Here is a 16,393-nt window from a genome sequence, read left to right as displayed (position 1 = left end):
CGCACCGCGTGCACGCACACCGTGTTGCCCCCCTTGCACGCGTGCACACTCACGCGCTCTGCACGCTCACGCATGCCGCCCCGGCACACCCGTGTAAATACACCCATGGCCCCGTGCACACGCACCCCCCCCGCACACGCACACCAGTGTAAATACAGTCGCGGCCCCCGCGCACACGTGCCCCCCCCCCACGCACCCCCGTGCGCTCCCCCGCATGCCAGCGCCACCCCCCCGTCCCCGACACGCGTGTCTGAGCCCTGGACTTGTCGTTTGCCCCCCCAATAAAACACTCTGGTTTTGGATGCGCAGCTGGGGGTCACCTCCCGGGGCGGGGGGGGCGGCCCCGGGGGACGGGGCAGCGCAGAGGGGACAGCCCGGTCCCCGGGGGGGGGGGGATGGACGCGCCACACTGCCCCGGCCCCGTCTGCTGCCTGTCACCGCTCCGCGCGGCCGCGGCGGTAACGAGCCGGCGGTGACGGTAATTGGCACCTTGCAGCCGGGAAGTGGTGCAGCCAGGGGGACGGGCCCCCCCCCGCGTGCACGGCCTGCGGGGGGGCCGGGGGCACCCCGGGGGGGGGGCTGTGCCCCCCCCAAGTGCTGCGGGGGGGCAGCGGCGGGACCCAGGCGTCCGGGTGGCCCTGTCCCCTGCGCGGCCGCGGGCCGGTGCTGCCATCGCGTGGCCGGTGGCCGGGACGGTGTGGCTGCGGGGACACGGCGGTGCCAGCGCCCCGCGGGGGGAGGGAGACCCCGGGGGGGGGACCAGCAGCCCCCATCCCCCCAGGACACCCCACAACAGCCTGCGAGTGCAAACGGTCCTTTATTACCTGCGCGGGCGCAAGTGGCATCGCCACCACCATGAGCTGGCACCGGGGGCTCGATGGGGGCCGCATGCCCGCCCGGCCCCCCCCCCGGCATCGGCCCCGCCGGGGGCAGCGTGGCGGCGTCCGTCCCGTCCCGTCCCCTCCGTCCGTCCCTGTCCCCGTCCCCTCCGTCACACGGGGCGGCCCGGGCTGGGGGGCGGCGAGTCGTCCCTGTCGTCACCGCCAGCGCCGGGGCGGCCGATGGGGATAAAGTGCTGCGGGGGGAGAGGGGCAGAAGCTGGCACCCCCGTGCCCCCCCCCCCCGTGCCCCCCCCCGGGCTGCGGGCCCAGGCGTCCGGCCCCACTGCAGGGGGGGGTTTCCCCGGTGAGCCGCCGCAGGGGACCCAGGCGTCCGGGCGCCCGACCCACCTTGGTGTCCTGCGCCTGCAGGAGCTGCCCGACGGGCTCGGGGCAGCGCCGGGGCCGGGGGGGGCGCCGGGGGGGGCGGCTGGTGTAGAAGGCGCACTCGTCGTCCAGGCAGGTCTCCTGGAAGCGCCCCGCCGCCGCCCGCAGCCAGCCCAGGCGCTGCCGCAGCGCCACCAGCCGCGACGCCGGCACCGCCACGGGGGGGGGCACCGCTGGGGGGGGCGGCGGTGGTGGGACCCCCCCCGAGCCGGGTGCCGCCGCCGCCGGGACGCAGCCCCCCCGGTGCCCGCCAGGGGCGGGGGGCACAGCGACGGGGACGCCGTCCTGCCTGTCGCCCTCCTGGGCCGAGGACACAGGGACGCGTTGGGGACGCAGCCCTGCCTGTGCCCCCCCGCAACGGGCTGGGGACATGGGGCCCCCCCAGACCCCCCCATCCCACCCTACAGGGTTCCCCCCACATCACCACCCAGGGATCCCCCCAGCCCCGACCCCAGGATCTCCCCCCACCTTGACATTGAGTGTCCCCCCCCATGTCCAGGACTTCCCCCACCTCCCCAGAGCCCCCCCACCCCAACACTGAGGGTCCACCCCATGCCCAGGACCCCCCCCACCTCCCCAGAGCCCCCCCATCCTGACATTGAGGGTCCCCCCCCCATGCTCAGGACCCCCCCACCTCCCTTGACCCCCCCACCCTGACATTGAGGGTCCCCCCTCATGCTCAGGGCCCACCCTGATCCCCAGGATCCCCCCACATCTCCCCAGAGCCCCCCCGCCCTGACACTGAGGGTCCCCCCCATCCCCAGGATCCCCCCACATCTCCCCAGAGCCCCCCACCCTGACACTGAGGGTCCATCCCCATTCTCAGGGCCCACCTGGACCCCAGGACCCCCCCATCTCCCCAAAGGCCCCCCCGAAACTGAGGGTCCTCCCCCCCCCCAGGACCCCCCCCCCGAGGCCCCCATCCCTGGCCTGCCTCCACCGTTGCCTCGGGGTCCCGCTGCCCCTCGTCCCCGAAGAGCCGCACCACGGTCGTGTCCTGGGGAGGGTCTGCAGTGAGCGGGGGGTCTCGCCGCCCCCCCCCGGAGTCCCGTGGGGGGGCCCCAAGGGCTTCCCCCCCCCCCCCCAGCACTCACCCGGGCCGGGCCGGCGCGCTCGGCGGCACAGGGCTTGGTCTCGGGGCTGCCCTGGGGGGACAGGGCCCCCCCCCAGGGCGCCGCGGGGGTCTGCGGGGGGACGATGCTGTGAGCGGGGCCGGGGGGGGCCGCAGTGGGACTCCCCCCCCCCCCCCAGCAATGGGGGTCACCCACCTGCTGGGCACCCGCCGGCGGGCGCCGGGCGCAGGGCGTGCGGAAGAGCGGCGGCCGCCGGCTGCAGAGCTGCAGGCGCTGCGGGGACGAGGGGGGCCGGTGGGACCCCGGAGAGGGCCCAGGCGTCCGGGGTGCCCCCCCGGCCCCCCCATACCCACCTCCGCCCGGGTGACGGGCACGCGGCGCGCAGAGCCGAAGGGCGAGGGGAAGCGGGGGTCCGCCGTGCCGGCAGCCGGGGTCTCAGCGCCTGCGGGGAGCGGGACGGGGGGGCCCTGAGCCGCGGCCGGACCCCTGGGGGGGGGCAGGGACCCCTGGGGGGCAGCCAGGACCCCCTGGGGGGGGCAGGACCCCCAGTCAGCCACTGGGACCCCCCAGTGGGGTAGTAGGGACCGCTGGGGGCGACAGGGACCCCCCGAGGGGCAGCAGGGACCCCCCAGGGGGTGGTGGGGACCCCCCAGGGGGCAGCCAGACCCCCCCCGAGGGGCAGCAGGGACCCCCCGGCTCACCCACCTGTGGGGCGCGGCGCCGTGGGGCTGCTCTCTGGCAGGGGGGCGCCCGCGGGGGCCCCCAGCACCGAGACCCGGCGCTCCTGGGGAGGGAGAGGGGGGACGTCAGGGGGGCGCTGGGGGCGGGGGGGGGGACAGGGACCCCGCACCCCACGCAGGACTCACCGCGGAGGGGGGGCACCCGGGGGTGCCCCTCAGCGGGACGCGGCGGGCCAGGCCGAGGGCACCCGCGGGCCCCACAGCGGCCTGGCCCGGCCCCACGGCGGCCGCCGGCTCCGGTGCGGAGTGGCCATCTGCGGGCAGAGGGTGTGGTTACGGGGGGGGGACCTGCTGGGACCCCCCCGTGGCAGCGGGGGGGGCCGCCCGGTCCCGTCGGGGCGCACTCACCTGCCTTGGGGGCGCCGGCGGGACCCCCCTCCGCGGGCCGGGCGCTGCCGAGAGACGCGAGAGCCCCGTGAGCCCCCGGGGCCTCCCCACACGTGCGGCGAGCTGGCCGGCCTCAGCCCCCCCCCCCCCCGCGCCCCTCACCTGCACGCGGGGGCCGTCCCCGGCGGCTGGGGGGGCCGCGGGGTGAGGGGCCGCAGCGGGATGCGCTGCGCCAGGCCCCCCCCCGGCGTGGCAGTGCTGGGGGGGCCGCGGGCCAGCACGGGCAGGCGGCTGCAGCCCCCCGCCCCTGGCAGCCGGTTCTCCTTGCCGGGCCGGGGGCTGGGAGCCTGCTGCGCTTCGGCCATGGCCACGGGGCCGCGGGGCGCCTGAGGGGGGGGACACCGGTGTGACGTCATCAGGGACCCCCCCAACACCCCCCCATGCCCAAATCCTCCAGGCACTCCCCCTGCCCCCCCCCACGACACAGCCCCAGACCCCACCACTGCCCACGAGCCCCCATCCATCACCCCGGGGGGGAGGGGGCGGCACATCCGTGTGACGTCATGGGGGACCCCTCCCGAGGACCCCCTCGCGTGACGTCATGGGGACCCCTTCCCAAAGACCCCGCTGCGTGACATCACGGGGGACCCCTCCCGGGGACACCCCCCTCCCGAGTGATGCCATAGGGCCCCCTCCCCTGTCCCCGAGCCCCCCCCAATCCCCACCCTATGGGCTCCCCCCCATTCTGGGGTCACGACGTCATCGGTGCCCCCCAGGGGATCCCCCCCACCCGGGGCGCCCCGGTGTGACGTCATTAGGGTGCCCACACGCTCCCCCAAAGGGCACTGCCCGTACCGTACCCCACCCCACCCGCACCCCGGGGGGGTCCCCCAACACCCCCCCCCAGGGGGCCCCCGCGTGACGTCGCCCCCGCGCCCCGTGTCCCGCGCGCACCCGCGTCCGCCTCGCTCGGTCCCGCCCGCTCCGCGGCGCCGCCGGTTTGTAGAATAGCAACCGCGCTGATTGGACCCGGCGCGGGGCGGGGCCGGCGCGGGGAGGACCAATGAGCGGCGCGGAAGGCGGGGCTCAGTGGAGTGCCCGCATTTGGATTGGTAGATGATGCCTTAGTGCCCGCCCGCCCGCCGGCAGCGCGCAGCCTATCAGCGCGAGGGGGCGGTCTCACGAGGAAGTGCCTGACCATAGAGAGGAAGGTCTGGGTAGAGCGGCGGGAGGATTGTGGGATAGCGGGGTCCGCCTCCGAGGGGTGCAGCCCCGCTGCGCGCCGGTACCGCGCCCTCGGGCGGCGCATCCCGCTGCGGGCCCCAGCCCTGCCCCCTGCCCCGGGCCCCTCGCTGCCTGCCCCCTTGCTCCGTGCACCCAGCCCTGCACCCCTGCATCATCCCCCCCTGCTCCCCGCACCAGCCCTGCACCCCTGCTCCACGCCCCCCTGCTCCCCGCCTTGCACCCCTGATACACGCACCATGCTCAGCCCCACACCCCCAGTCCTGCTCCCTGCACCCGCTGGGCCCTGCCCAGGCTGCGCCCAGGGCTCACACCCCAGCTCCAGCCCCCTGCGCACCCGCCGCCGGCAGCACCCGCCCGGTGCACCCTGCCCCTGCGCCCGGCCCCCCGCCGACACGAGCGACACCAGCCCCGGCCTCGCTGCAGTCTTTATTGGGCGGCTAAGCGGGCCGGGGACGGGCGCGGGGCCGCGGGCCGGGAGCCCCCAGCGCCTCCCCGGACGAGAGCACCGCCGCCGGGGCAGGGGTGGCCCAGCCCCCCGTGGGGCAGAGCGGCAAAACGCTGCCTCCAGCCGGGTTTCCAGGACGGGGCGAAATAAATAACCATGGGTAAATACAAGGGGGAAGGAGCCGTCGCGGCCTCGGCTCGTGCCCAGCTGCGAGCCCCGGCTCCAGGAGCAGCGCTGGGGACACCGGCGCCGGGGCCGCATCCTGCCGGGGCGCTCGGCGGCTCCGCGGCTCCGGCGGCAGCCCGCGTCCGGCCGCGTCACTGCTCGGGCTCCGCTCGCTCCTTGTGCGTCTCCGTCACCACCTGCTGCGGGGGGACAGCGGCGTCGGGGACACGGGGACACAGGCGTCCCCCCGCCGTCCCCCCGGCCCTCACCTGCCCATCCTGCGTCTCGATGGTTTTGATGAGCACCATCCTCCTCGCGTGCATCTCCGCCGGCTGCGGCTCGAACGCTGGGGTGGGGAGGGGCCGTGAGCCGCCCCTGTGTCCCCCCCCCCGTCCCATGGCAGCGGGGCCCCGGGGTGCCCACGGGCGCGATGCCACCCCGGGGTGCACAGGGGTGCAACGCTGCCTCGGTGTGCATGCATGTGCAATGGCACCCCGGGGTGCACGCGTGTGCAATGCTGTCAGCGTGCATGCATGTGCAATGGCACCCCGGGGTGCACGCGTGTGCAATGCCACCCCACGCAGAGGTGCAACCAGGGGACACACTGGGCCCCCCCCGAGGTCCCCCCTCCCCACTCCGGCGGCGGCCGCCCCTCACCTGGGCTCCTGGCGCTGAAGGGGGCCACGGCGAGCACGGGCACGGTGATCCTGGGGGGAGAGCGGGTGAGCGGGGGCGGCGGGGGGCGGCGGGGGGGCCGGCGCGGGGCTCACCGGCTCTCCTCGCCCTCCAGCAGCTTGCGGTACGTGGTGATCTCGATGTCCAGGGCCATCTTGACGTGCAGCAGGTCCTGGTACTCGCGCAGGTGCCGGCCCATCTCCTCCTTCATGTGCTCCAGCTCCTGCTCCAGCCGCCCCACGGCCGCCTGGTAGGTGCCGAGCTCGGCCCCGAACGCCGCCTCCATCTCCCGCATCTGCCGCTGCAGCGCCTCGTTCTGGGGGGGGTGGTGAGGGGGGGCCGCGCGTGCCCCCCCCGCCGCCACCGCCCCGGGCCCCCCCCGCGGCGCTCACCGTGCCCTTGAGCCCGTCCACCTCGCAGGTGAGGCTCTGGATGTGCCGCCGCGCCGCGCTCATCTCCTGCTTGGCCAGCCGCAGCGCCTCGTGGTTGCGGTTCGCCGCGTCCGAGAGGTCGGCGAACTGCGGGACGGGGACGGGGATGGGGACGGGGACGGGGGGGGTCAGGGCCGTGCAGCCCCCGCCACCCCCGCCCCACCGGCGCCGCCACTACCTTGGACTTGTACCAGTCCTCGGCCTCCCGCAGGTTCCTCACGGCGATGCTCTCGTACTGCGTGCGGATGTCGCGCAGGGCGGCCGTGAGGTCCGGGGCCGGCGCCTCCGCCCGCACCTCCGCCGGCGCCCGCCGGCTCTGCGCGCTCGCCTCCAGCTCCCGCAGCTCCTGCGGCCCGCGGCCCGTCACGCCGTGCCGTGCTGCACCGCGCCGGCCCCCCCGCGCCCCCCCCCGTGTCCCCCCAACCTCCTCGTGCAGCTTCTTCAGGAACTGCAGCTCCTCCACCAGCAGCTCGATCCTGCACTCCAGCTCCAGGCGGGACAGCGTGGCCTCGTCCACGTCCTGCGGGGACAGCAGGGCCCAGCCGCAGGGGCGGCACACGGGGGGGGGGGGGGGCTCCATGCCCCCCCCCCAGGGCCTTGGAGCACTGCCGTGCACCGGCTCCGGCGTGCATTGCTCCGCTGCACCCCACGGGCTGCTCCGGCCCCCCAGCCCCGGGGGGCATGCAGGGTGCCCCCGGCCCCCCCAGCCTCTCACCTTGCAGGGTGCCCCCGGCCCCCCCAGCCCCGGGGTGCCCCGGCCCCCCCAGCCCCTCACCTTGCGGAAGAGCAGCAGGCTCTGCTCCGCGTCCTCCCGCTTCTGCACCTCGTCCTCCAGCCTGGGCGCAGCGGGAGTGAGGGGGAGCCGGGGGGGGGGGGGACGGGGCGCGGACACCCCCAGGTCCTCTGCCCCCCGCCACCTGCTCCGCCCCAGCCCCGGCCCGACGGGTGAGGAAGGGGACTGCGCACGCCCGGGACCCGCTTCCCCTCCCAGCCCCACGCGCTCTGGGGAGGGGGCGGTGGCGGGGGGGCCCTGCACAGCCCTGGCCATGCCAGTCCCTCCTGCAGGACCCCCAGCTCCGGGGGGACCCCCCCTCGGTCCCTGTCACCCCGGGCCCCCCCGGGCCCTCCCGGTGCTCCTGCTGGTCCCCTCCCCGCTCTTCCCTTCCCGTAAGGTGCTGCCGCCCTGCCCCCCCCAGGGCCACCCCCTGACACCTCGGTGTCCAGCCCCCCCGTCCCTCCCAGCGCCCCCCCCGGCTCCCGCCGCCCTGTCCCTCCCCGTCCCTCCCGGGGTCCCCGTGCAGCCCCCGTCTCTCCCCAATGCGCTCCCGGTCCCGCCCCGGCGCACGGGCTGCGTCCTGCGGGCTCCTCCCCGGTCCCCGCCCCAGCGCATCCCGGTGCCTCCCCCGGCTCCCCCCGGTGCCCGGCCCAGCACCTCCGGGTGCAGCCCTGTGCATCCCCCCGCTCCTCCCCTCAGCATCCCCCGGTGCCCGCCCCGGTGCCCAGCCCAGCATCCCCGGGTGCATCCCCCGGTCCTCCCCTCAGCATCGGCCGGTGCCCGCCCCGGTGCAGCCTTGTTTATCCCCCCGGTCCTCCCCTCAGCATCCCCGGTGCCCAGCCCCGGTGCATCCCCCGGTGCAGCCCCGTGCATCCCACCGGTCCGCCCCTCGGCATCCCCGGTGCAGCCCCCGGTGCCCAGCCCAGCACCCCCGGGTGCATTCCCCGGTCCTCCCCTCAGCATCCCCGGTGCCCGCCCCGGTGCATCCCCCGGTCCTCCCCGGTGCCTCCCCGGCGCCCGCCCCGGTGCCTCCCCCCGCGCCCCCCGCCGCGCGCGGGCCGCCCACCGCTGCCGCAGCGCCGCCAGGTCCCCGGCGAGCCCGTCGCGCTCGGCCTCGAGGCGGTCGCGGTCGCGGCCGAGGCGCTGCAGCCGCTCCCGCAGCTCCCGCAGCTCGTCGCGCAGCAGCCCGGCGGCGCGGGGGGGGGCGGCGGCGGCGGCGGCGCGGCCCAGCGCGGCCCGCAGCGCCCCGTTCTGCCGCTCCAGCGCCCGCACCCGCTCCAGGAAGGCGGCGAAGCGGTCGTTGAGCGCCGCCAGCTCGGCCCGCTCCGCGCCGCGCGCCGCCGCCGCCGCCGCCAGCCCCGGCGGCCCCCCCGCAGCGACGGGCGGCGGCGCCCCGACGGCGCGGCGCAGCGAGGGGGCGCGGCCGCCGCCGCGGCTCATGGCGGCACCGGGAGGGCGGCGGCCGCCGCCACCGGCGCTTTATAGCGGGCGGCGGCTCCGCCCCGCCGGGGGGACCCGGGCGTCCCGGCGCCGGGGGAGGGGTCTCCCCGACGGGGGGGGCGCGCGGGGCCCGGCAGTGCGGGGGGGGGGGATGCTCGGAGGTGGCCTCCTCGGGGGCGCAGGGCCGGGCGGTCCCGGGGGTGCAGCAACCCCCCCCCCCGCCGGGGACTCGGAGAGGGGCCCGCAGTGCCCGGGGGCGCTGGGCTCTGCCGGATGGGGCGGGGGGTGCCGGGCCTGCCCCCCATCACCCTCCCAGCCCCACGGGCTGTGCAGCCCCACGGCTGGGGGGACACGGAGCAGGCGGCGGGGGGGGGGGGGGCGGCTGCCCCGGGGTGCCCGAATCGGCTGGTGCCCCCGGGACCACGCGCTGCTGCCGGAGCCGGAGCCGGCTAACGGGGGGAGCGGGGCGGGGGGGTCTGCGGCAGGCAGCCCCGAGCCGGGAGCCAGCGCCAGCCCCCTCCTCCCCGGCCTCCAACACCCGCCCCGGGGCTCCGGCCCCCCAGGCCCCCATCCCCGCCGGGTCCCCATCCCCGCCGGGTCCCCATCTCCACCTGGAGGGGACGGGACCCCCGGGCACCTGCCCTGCCCGGACCCCCAGCGGGTGGGGGGGGCCGGTGGGCCCGGCCGTGACTTGGCTCCCTCCGGAGCTGCGATGCCGCATGCGGGGGCTCTGCCCACCCTGGCCCCCCCGGCCCGGCCCCCCCAGCCCCCTCCCCTTCCCGGGCAGCCGCTGGCGGGAGGGCGGCGCTTACGGGAAACGCTTCGGGCCTCTGCCCGGGGCCTCGGGACCCCCCCCTCCCGAGCCGGGCGCTTGGGGACACGGTGGCGGGGGGGGGAATGGCCTCACCGGGGCAGCGCAGAGCACAGCGCCCCGGGGGGGCTCAGCACCCCTTTTTGGCACTGAAGCACCCAAAGCCCTTTGCAGGGTGGCACCTGGGGCCGGGCAAGGACAGTCCCCCCCCCCCGCAGGCTCCACCGCAGGAGCTGGGGGATCGGGGGGGGCTGGGCAGCACCGCAGCCAAGCGGGGGGGGCCCAGCCTAGGCCCCCCAGGAGCTGCACAGCCTCGGGGGCCCCTCGGGGAAGCTGCTGTCGGCTGCACCCGCTGAAGCCCCTCGGGCTGCCAGCACCCCCGGGCCGCTTGGGCTGCACCCTGGGAGGTGGGGGGGGGCCTGGGGCAGCCCAGGAGGGTGCCAGCCTGGGGGTGCCCCTGCAAACCCCCCCCAGAGCCAGGGTCCCCCCACCCCAGGGCACTGCCCTGCCTCCCCCCACGAGCCCAGCCACCCCCCAGCACAGCCGGGCGCACTGCAGTCACCCCGCACGCAGGCTGCGGCAGCCCCCCGGCCGGGCCCGGGGCCGGATTCTGCCCAGGGACCCCCCAGCCACCGCCCCAGAGCACCCATAGGTGGTGCTGGAGGGCTCCCGCGAGCCAGCAGCGCAGCGGGCTGGGGGGGGCCGGGGCACACGGGGACAGCAGACACAGCCCAGGTTCCCCCCCCCCCAGACCATCTCTGCACCACGTACCAGCATCACCGGGACCCCTGGGCCAGCGCAGAGCAGGGGGCGAGACCACGGCCCAGGCCAGAGCAGACAGCTCAGCACCAGCGTGACCAGGCAGGCTCTGCCAGCAGGATCCGTGCCCAAGCCCCCAAGGGCCCCTGCCCCGACCCCCCCTTCGCCATCGGCTGCCAGCGGGTGCCAGGCAGCCTTCCCAGGCAGCAGCCCTGTCCCCAGGGATGTCCCCACACCCCCCCACAGCCCCGGCTGCCCGGCGTCCTGGCAGGTCCCCACCGAGCCAGATTGTCTGCAGACAATGAACAAGAGGCCAGAATGGATGAGCAATTTTAATGAACAGCTTCAGCCACCGCAGCTCCCGGGAAGAGACAAGGCACTAGTATTCCTCCCCTTCCTCCTCGCCCTCCATGCTGTCAGCCCCCACCTCCTCGTAATCCTTCTCCAGGGCCGCCATGTCCTCCCGCGCCTCCGAGAACTCCCCCTCCTCCATGCCCTCCCCCACGTACCAGTGCACGAAGGCACGCTTGGCGTACATCAGGTCAAACTTGTGGTCCAGGCGGGCCCAGGCCTCGGCGATGGCCGTCGTGTTGCTCAGCATGCACACGGCGCGCTGCACCTTGGCCAGGTCCCCGCCGGGAACCACCGTGGGCGGCTGGTAGTTGATGCCCACCTTGAAACCCGTCGGGCACCAGTCCACAAACTGGATAGTGCGCTTGGTCTTGATGGTGGCGATGGCGGCGTTGACATCTTTGGGCACCACGTCGCCACGGTACAGCAGGCAGCAGGCCATGTACTTGCCGTGGCGAGGGTCGCATTTCACCATCTGGTTGGCCGGCTCGAAGCAGGCGTTGGTGATCTCCGCCACCGTGAGCTGCTCGTGGTAAGCTTTCTCAGCAGAGATGACGGGGGCGTAGGTGGCCAGGGGGAAGTGGATACGGGGATAAGGCACCAGGTTGGTCTGGAACTCGGTCAGATCGACATTCAGGGCCCCGTCGAAGCGCAGGGACGCCGTGATGGAGGACACGATCTGGCCTATCAACCTGTTGAGGTTGGTGTAGGTGGGGCGCTCGATGTCCAGGTTCCGGCGGCAGATGTCGTAGATGGCCTCGTTGTCCACCATGAAGGCGCAGTCGGAGTGCTCCAGGGTGGTGTGGGTGGTGAGGATGGAGTTGTAGGGCTCCACCACGGCCGTGGACACCTGCGGTGCCGGGTAGATGGAGAACTCCAGCTTGGACTTCTTGCCGTAGTCGACGGAGAGGCGCTCCATGAGCAGGGAGGTGAAGCCGGAGCCGGTGCCCCCGCCGAAGCTGTGGAAGACCAGGAAGCCCTGCAGGCCTGTGCACTGGTCAGCCTGTGGAGAGCCCCAGTTGAGTTTGGACAAGCCAGCCATGACTCCACACCCTGCTCCATCCCAGGACGGGTCTAGCAGGAGCCTCCCGCCCCACGCAAGGCTGTGGGTAGCGAGCTCCCGGCCTTTGATCTGCCAGGAACACCAAGCGGAGCAGGTCCCGCCAGCCCAGGCACCAGCCCCAGCGTGAGAACAGAGGTTCAAAGAGCTCGGGAAGCTTCACCAGCTCAGCCAGCCCCTCCGGGGGCACCCACGCAGCCCCCGGGCACGGCACAGCCCGTTCTCCTCTCCACAGCCCAGCCATGCTCAGGTGGAGCTGCATCGCTGCTGGGGCGAGTGCTGGTACGTGGGGTACCGGGGACGGGCATGGAGCAGGGCTGAGACCACCACAACCCCCAGCTCCCTCTGCCCTGGCACCAGCCTCGTCCCTCCCCAGGGCTCAGGGCCACCCTTTGCCCTTAGGCTGCCACAGCCCATCACCGCACCCAGGTCCAGGACGAGCTGCTAATGGCCTCCCTGCAGGGCCATTCACCTCCCCGGGGCAGCCCGGGCTGCAAGCCCACCCCCAGCCCCCGTTTCTCCCCCACCCTCCAAGCCAGCACTACTGGAGGCCCCCACCAGCTTGCGGATGCGGTCGAGGACCAGGTCGATGATCTCCTTGCCGATGGTGTAGTGCCCCCGCGCGTAGTTGTTGGCCGCATCCTCCTTGCCCGTGATCAGCTGCTCGGGGTGGAAGAGCTGCCGGTAGGTCCCCGTGCGCACTTCGTCTGCGGGACGAGGACGGGCGCCCCGTTAGCACCGCCGCCGCCGCCCCCCCGGCCCCCCCGCGCCCGGCCCCGCGCTCACCGATCACCGTCGGCTCCAGGTCCACGAAGACGGCGCGCGGCACGTGCTTGCCGGCCCCCGTCTCGCTGAAGAAGGTGTTGAAGGAGTCGTCGCCGCCGCCGATGGTCTTGTCGCTGGGCATCTGCCCGTCGGGCTGGATGCCGTGCTCCAGGCAGTACAGCTCCCAGCAGGCATTGCCGATCTGCACGCCCGCTTGGCCCACGTGGATGGAGATGCACTCACGCTGCGGGGGGGCACAGCGAGACGCGCTGGGGTCGGCTCCCTCCGGGGCAGCTTTGCCCCCCCAGCCGCGGGGCTTCGGGGCCGGCTGGGAAGGGGCTCAGCCCCCCATCGCCTCCCCCTGCACCGCAGTCGGAAACCGGGTTTTTTCCAGGGTTAATTCCGGGCTCCCTCCGCCCGCGGCACACAGCGGGATGGGACGGCCGGGCAGCAGCAGCCTCCTGAAAGGGGCTATTCTTCGCCCTGGCCCCGCTTTGTGCCACCGAGCCGCTTCCAACAAACACGCGAGGCAGCCGGGTCCCGTCCGCGGCCGAGGAGCTCGGGGGCCCCTGCAGTTTATACAGGAACGGGCCGGTCTCCAGCGCCAGGGAACATTCCTGACGGGACCCATGGAAACACAAACTCCCCTTTTCACCGCCCCATCCCTGCTCCTCCAGCAATTGTGTAACCCTCTGAGCTCATTTGGCCTCCATGTTAATCCTATTCTTTTGATACAAGGCCTTTTCCCTTTAAGCCAGCTTAAATCCGCGAGCGCCAGCCATCTGACTCACAGGCAAATCCGCCAGCTCAGCAGCGGCGAGGGCTGTAATTTGGAGGCCGCGGTCAGGAGACGGCGCTGAACCCCCAGGGCAGCCAGCACCTCTGCACGCAGCTGCCGGCGGGCACCTCGGCTCCTGGGAACGGCCCCCCGCGAAGGCTCCCGCCGCCGCCCCCGCCCGCGAGCCCGGCGCCCGCCGCTCCTGCACTTGGCCGCAGCCCAGCAAAGTTGGCAAACAAACTCCGAGGGCCCGGGAAAAAGTTTCCCAAACACTGCGGGAAAGTCTGCGACGCGATTCCCACGAGCCTCCACCGTCTGCTGCGCTGCCCGGCGCGGGGACAGCGGCTCGCCGAGCCGCGTGGGGCACCCGCCGCCGGTGCTGGGGCTGCTGGTTTTGCCCGGGCAGGGATGACGGGGTGGGGGCCGGCCCCCACCGTCGCCCCACGCCGCTGACACTGCCGTGACTCAGCCCCACCTGGCTGTGGGGAAGGGCTCCCAGCCCAGCCCAGGCTCCCAGCAAGGAAAGCCCCTGAGCCCAGTCACAGGGACAGTAACTATACAGTGACCCCAGCACCCCCAAATCTACCTTTTTGGGGGCAGGTTTTCCTCCCTGCTTATGTGCAACCACCCCCACGAGGCTGCACAGCCTAATGGCAAGGCCCTGGCAGGAGATGGAGACCCGGGGGGGCTCCTGGGACCTACCCAGGACCCACTTGCAGCCCCAGGCCATCCAGCGCATCCCTCTGTGCCCCCAAACCAAGGGGCAGAGCACCCAGGGTGCAGGTCTCGCACTTCCCTGGGGCAGCAGCACTGGACCCAAACCCATGGGGAGATGGGGCCCACTGCCCCCACATGTGCAAGGGTGCCCCCCACACTGCCCTGGCCATGGGGCACCCGAGGACCCTGCAACCCCCTGCCCCACATGCTGCCTTGCCCTCAGGGCATGCAAGGACCTTCATTCTGCCCTGGGACATGGAGGGGCTCTGCACCCCAGTCCCCCAGCCCCACACGGTGGCCTTGAGGCATGCAAGGGCCCAAGGCATCCCCTGCCCCACAACTGCCCTGGGGCACAGGGGAGCCCTGCAGCCTCCTGCCCCACACGTGGCTCTAGCTTCAGGGCATACAAGGGCCCCAGACACTGCCCTGAGCCATGCAAGAGCCCCACACCCTGCCCTAGAGCACGCAGCAGCCTTGCGACCCTCCAACCCGCCCCCCACACGCTGCCAGGCTCCAGGGCACGCAAGGCCCCGCACGGCCCCCACGTGCTTCGCGGCCCTGCATGTGCCCCACACCACACACAGGGCCACGGGGGCACCCGGCAGTGCCCCCACGCCGCCCCGGCCCCCCCGGCGGGGGGCAGCCTCGAACCCGCGCCCTCACCATGTCGCTCACTGCCCGACCAGTTACGCAGCCGCCGGTGAGAGGGACGCGAGGGGCCGCGTGGGGCCGGGACCCTTTATACCCCGGGGGGCGGGGCGACCGCGGAGGGGCGGGGCGGAGGGGCGGGGCCACCTCCGCGCCCCGCCCTCCGCGCCCCGCCTCGAGTGCGAGTGGCCGATTCGAAAATTGGAGCGGGCGCGTCGCGGTGACGTCGGCAGAGTGGAATGTTGGGGGCGGGAGGCGCGGGGCGGGGGCGGGGCCAGGGGGCGGGGCGTCAGAGGGCGGGGCCAGGAGAGGGCGGGGCAGGGGCGGGGCGGGCCGTGCTGGGGCGGGGGGGCAGGAGGGGGCAGGAGCTGGGGGGCAGGAGGGGGCTGGGGGGCAGGAGCTGGGGGGCAGGAGGGGGCTGGGGGCAGCATGGGCGAGGCTGGGGCGGGGGGGGCTGTGCTGGGGCAGGGGGGCAGGAGGGGGATTCGGGGCAGGGGTGGGCGGGGGGCAGGAGGGGGCTGGGGGGCAGGAGCTGGGGGGCAGGAGGGGGCTGGGGGCAGCATGGGCGAGGCTGGGGCAGGAGGGGGCTGTGCTGGGGCAGGGGGGCAGGAGGGAGCTGGGGGGCAGGAGCTGGGGGGCAGGAGGGAGCTGGGGGGCAGGAGCTGGGGGGCAGGAGGGGGCTGGGGGCAGCACGGACAAGGCTGGGGCGGGGGGGTGCTGTGCTGGGGCAGGGGCTGGGGCGGGGGGGGTTTAGGGGCAGGGGCTGGTATTGCTGGGGGCAGGGGGGGCTGGGCAGGGGGCTGGGGGCAGGGGGGGCTGGGGGCCGGATGGCGCTGAGCAGGGGCAGGGGGGGCCCAAGGCCGGAGGGGTCCCCGCGCTCCCCAGCCTCCGGCTCCGCCGCCCCCCCCGCCGCTCCCGTGGGAAGCCCGGCGGCACCCGCCGCGCCGGCTCCGGCGTCCCGTCGCCGCCTTTGTTCCGCTGCCGGCGCCCGGGGCAGCTCCGCCGGGGCAGTTCCCGGCGGGGGGAGCTCCTCCAGGGCAATTCCCGGGGGGGGGGGGCAGCTCCTCCGGGGCAGTTCCCGCGGGGGCACCGGCGAGGGGGCTCGCCCCGATGGTGCCCTGCCCCGCGGGGGCCCGGCTGGCGCGTGCCGCCTGCCCGGGGTCCCTGTTCACCCCGCGTGAAGCCTTGCCGGGCCTTGCCGGGGCTTTGGGGACCCCCTGGGGCACCTGGGGGGCTGCCGGGGGGGCTTGAGCGCGGGGGGGGCCGGGGCAGCCCTGGGCGGGCCGGGAGCGCCGGTCTCGCCGCCGCCGCCGCCGCCGCCGCCTTTATTCCCGGGTTTGCCGCAATGCGGTGCTGCCCCCGCCGAGCGCTGGCTGCGGCGGCCCCCTCCCCTCCCCTCCCCTCCCCTCCCCACGCCCCGCGCCGCCGGCTGCAGCCCCCCCGCGCCGCTGCCGCCCCACACCGCTGCGTCCTGCCCTGCGTGTGCGGCACCGCCGGCCCCGGCACCGCTCCTTTGTGCCCCACGCTGCTGCGTCCTGCACCGCCGCGTCCTGCACCGCCGCACGCTGCACCGCCGTGTCCCGCTACACCGTGCCCTGCACCGCCGTGCCCTGCTACACTGTGCCCTGCACCGCCACACCCTGCACCACCGAACACTGCACCATCATGTCCCGCTACACCGTGCCCTGCACCACCGTGCCCTGCTACACTGTGCCCTGCACTGCCACACCCTGCACCGCCGCACGCTGCACCATCATGTCCCGCTACACCATGCCCTGCACCGCCGAACACTGCACCATCATGTCCCGCTACACCGTGCCCTGCACCACCGTGCCCTGCTACACTGTGCCCTGCACCGCCACACCCTGCACCGCCGTGCCCTGCACTGCCGTGTCCCGCTACACCGTGCCCTGCACCGCTGTG

At 75.2% G+C, this 16,393-nt stretch overlaps 3 protein-coding genes across 4 annotated transcripts; all 3 read right to left on the bottom strand.

Annotated features, from left to right (window-relative positions):
• Positions 1-798: 798 nt before the first annotated feature.
• Positions 799-4,418, bottom strand: TROAP (trophinin associated protein). Its single transcript, XM_064498575.1, has 11 exons — positions 4,360-4,418; positions 3,568-3,791; positions 3,427-3,470; positions 3,205-3,332; positions 3,044-3,122; positions 2,692-2,780; positions 2,534-2,611; positions 2,360-2,449; positions 2,200-2,262; positions 1,230-1,565; positions 799-1,075 (listed from the first exon to the last, which is right to left on the bottom strand). Exons 2-11 carry the CDS (start codon positions 3,768-3,770, stop codon positions 992-994), a joined length of 1,194 nt encoding a protein of 397 aa, XP_064354645.1. The 5' UTR covers positions 3,771-3,791; positions 4,360-4,418; the 3' UTR covers positions 799-991.
• A 645-nt stretch (positions 4,419-5,063) lies between these two features.
• On the bottom strand, positions 5,064-8,627 carry PRPH (peripherin). Of its 2 annotated transcripts, none has more exons than XM_064498574.1 (9): positions 8,208-8,627; positions 7,142-7,202; positions 6,791-6,886; positions 6,545-6,712; positions 6,328-6,453; positions 6,031-6,251; positions 5,918-5,967; positions 5,530-5,606; positions 5,064-5,457 (listed from the first exon to the last, which is right to left on the bottom strand). In XM_064498574.1, exons 1-9 carry the CDS (start codon positions 8,579-8,581, stop codon positions 5,413-5,415), a joined length of 1,218 nt encoding a protein of 405 aa, XP_064354644.1. In that variant the 5' UTR covers positions 8,582-8,627; the 3' UTR covers positions 5,064-5,412. The 2 variants fall into 2 exon arrangements, with proteins under 2 accessions (XP_064354644.1, XP_064354643.1); XM_064498573.1 differs by having other exon boundaries at positions 5,064-5,460; positions 8,208-8,626.
• A 1,843-nt stretch (positions 8,628-10,470) lies between these two features.
• Positions 10,471-14,593, bottom strand: LOC112996755 (tubulin alpha-1C chain). The gene is made up of 4 exons (XM_064498570.1): positions 14,486-14,593; positions 12,349-12,571; positions 12,121-12,269; positions 10,471-11,505 (listed from the first exon to the last, which is right to left on the bottom strand). The coding sequence occupies exons 1-4, from the start codon at positions 14,486-14,488 to the stop codon at positions 10,531-10,533; spliced, it is 1,350 nt and encodes a 449-aa protein (XP_064354640.1). The 5' UTR covers positions 14,489-14,593; the 3' UTR covers positions 10,471-10,530.
• Positions 14,594-16,393: the final 1,800 nt, after the last annotated feature.

This window comes from Dromaius novaehollandiae, chromosome 28, assembly GCF_036370855.1.
Source record: "Dromaius novaehollandiae isolate bDroNov1 chromosome 28, bDroNov1.hap1, whole genome shotgun sequence".
Taxonomy (NCBI): Eukaryota; Metazoa; Chordata; class Aves; order Casuariiformes; family Dromaiidae; genus Dromaius; species Dromaius novaehollandiae.
Note: the sequence above shows the minus strand (reverse complement) of the source record. Positions and strands in the feature narration are given on the sequence as shown.

Excerpts from the sequence above, each read along its gene's own strand:
- TROAP (XM_064498575.1), bottom strand. The coding sequence starts at position 3,770 with ATGGCCGAAGCGCAGCAGGCTCCCAGCCCCCGGCCCGGCAAGGAGAAC. Across the intron at positions 3,471-3,567 it reads GGGACGGCCCCCGCGTGCAG|CGCCCGGCCCGCGGAGGGGG; the intron begins GTGAGGGGCGCG and ends GTCTCTCGGCAG. Across the intron at positions 3,333-3,426 it reads CGCCGGCGCCCCCAAGGCAG|ATGGCCACTCCGCACCGGAG; the intron begins GTGAGTGCGCCC and ends CTCTGCCCGCAG.
- PRPH (XM_064498573.1), bottom strand. The coding sequence starts at position 8,581 with ATGAGCCGCGGCGGCGGCCGCGCCCCCTCGCTGCGCCGCGCCGTCGGG. Across the intron at positions 7,203-8,207 it reads CTGGCGGCGCTGCGGCAGCG|GCTGGAGGACGAGGTGCAGA; the intron begins GTGGGCGGCCCG and ends CGCTGCGCCCAG. Across the intron at positions 6,887-7,141 it reads GCCTGCTGCTCTTCCGCAAG|GACGTGGACGAGGCCACGCT; the intron begins GTGAGGGGCTGG and ends CTGTCCCCGCAG.
- LOC112996755 (XM_064498570.1), bottom strand. Across the intron at positions 12,270-12,348 it reads CCTGGAGCCGACGGTGATCG|ACGAAGTGCGCACGGGGACC; the intron begins GTGAGCGCGGGG and ends CTCGTCCCGCAG. Across the intron at positions 11,506-12,120 it reads TCGACCGCATCCGCAAGCTG|GCTGACCAGTGCACAGGCCT; the intron begins GTGGGGGCCTCC and ends GGCTCTCCACAG.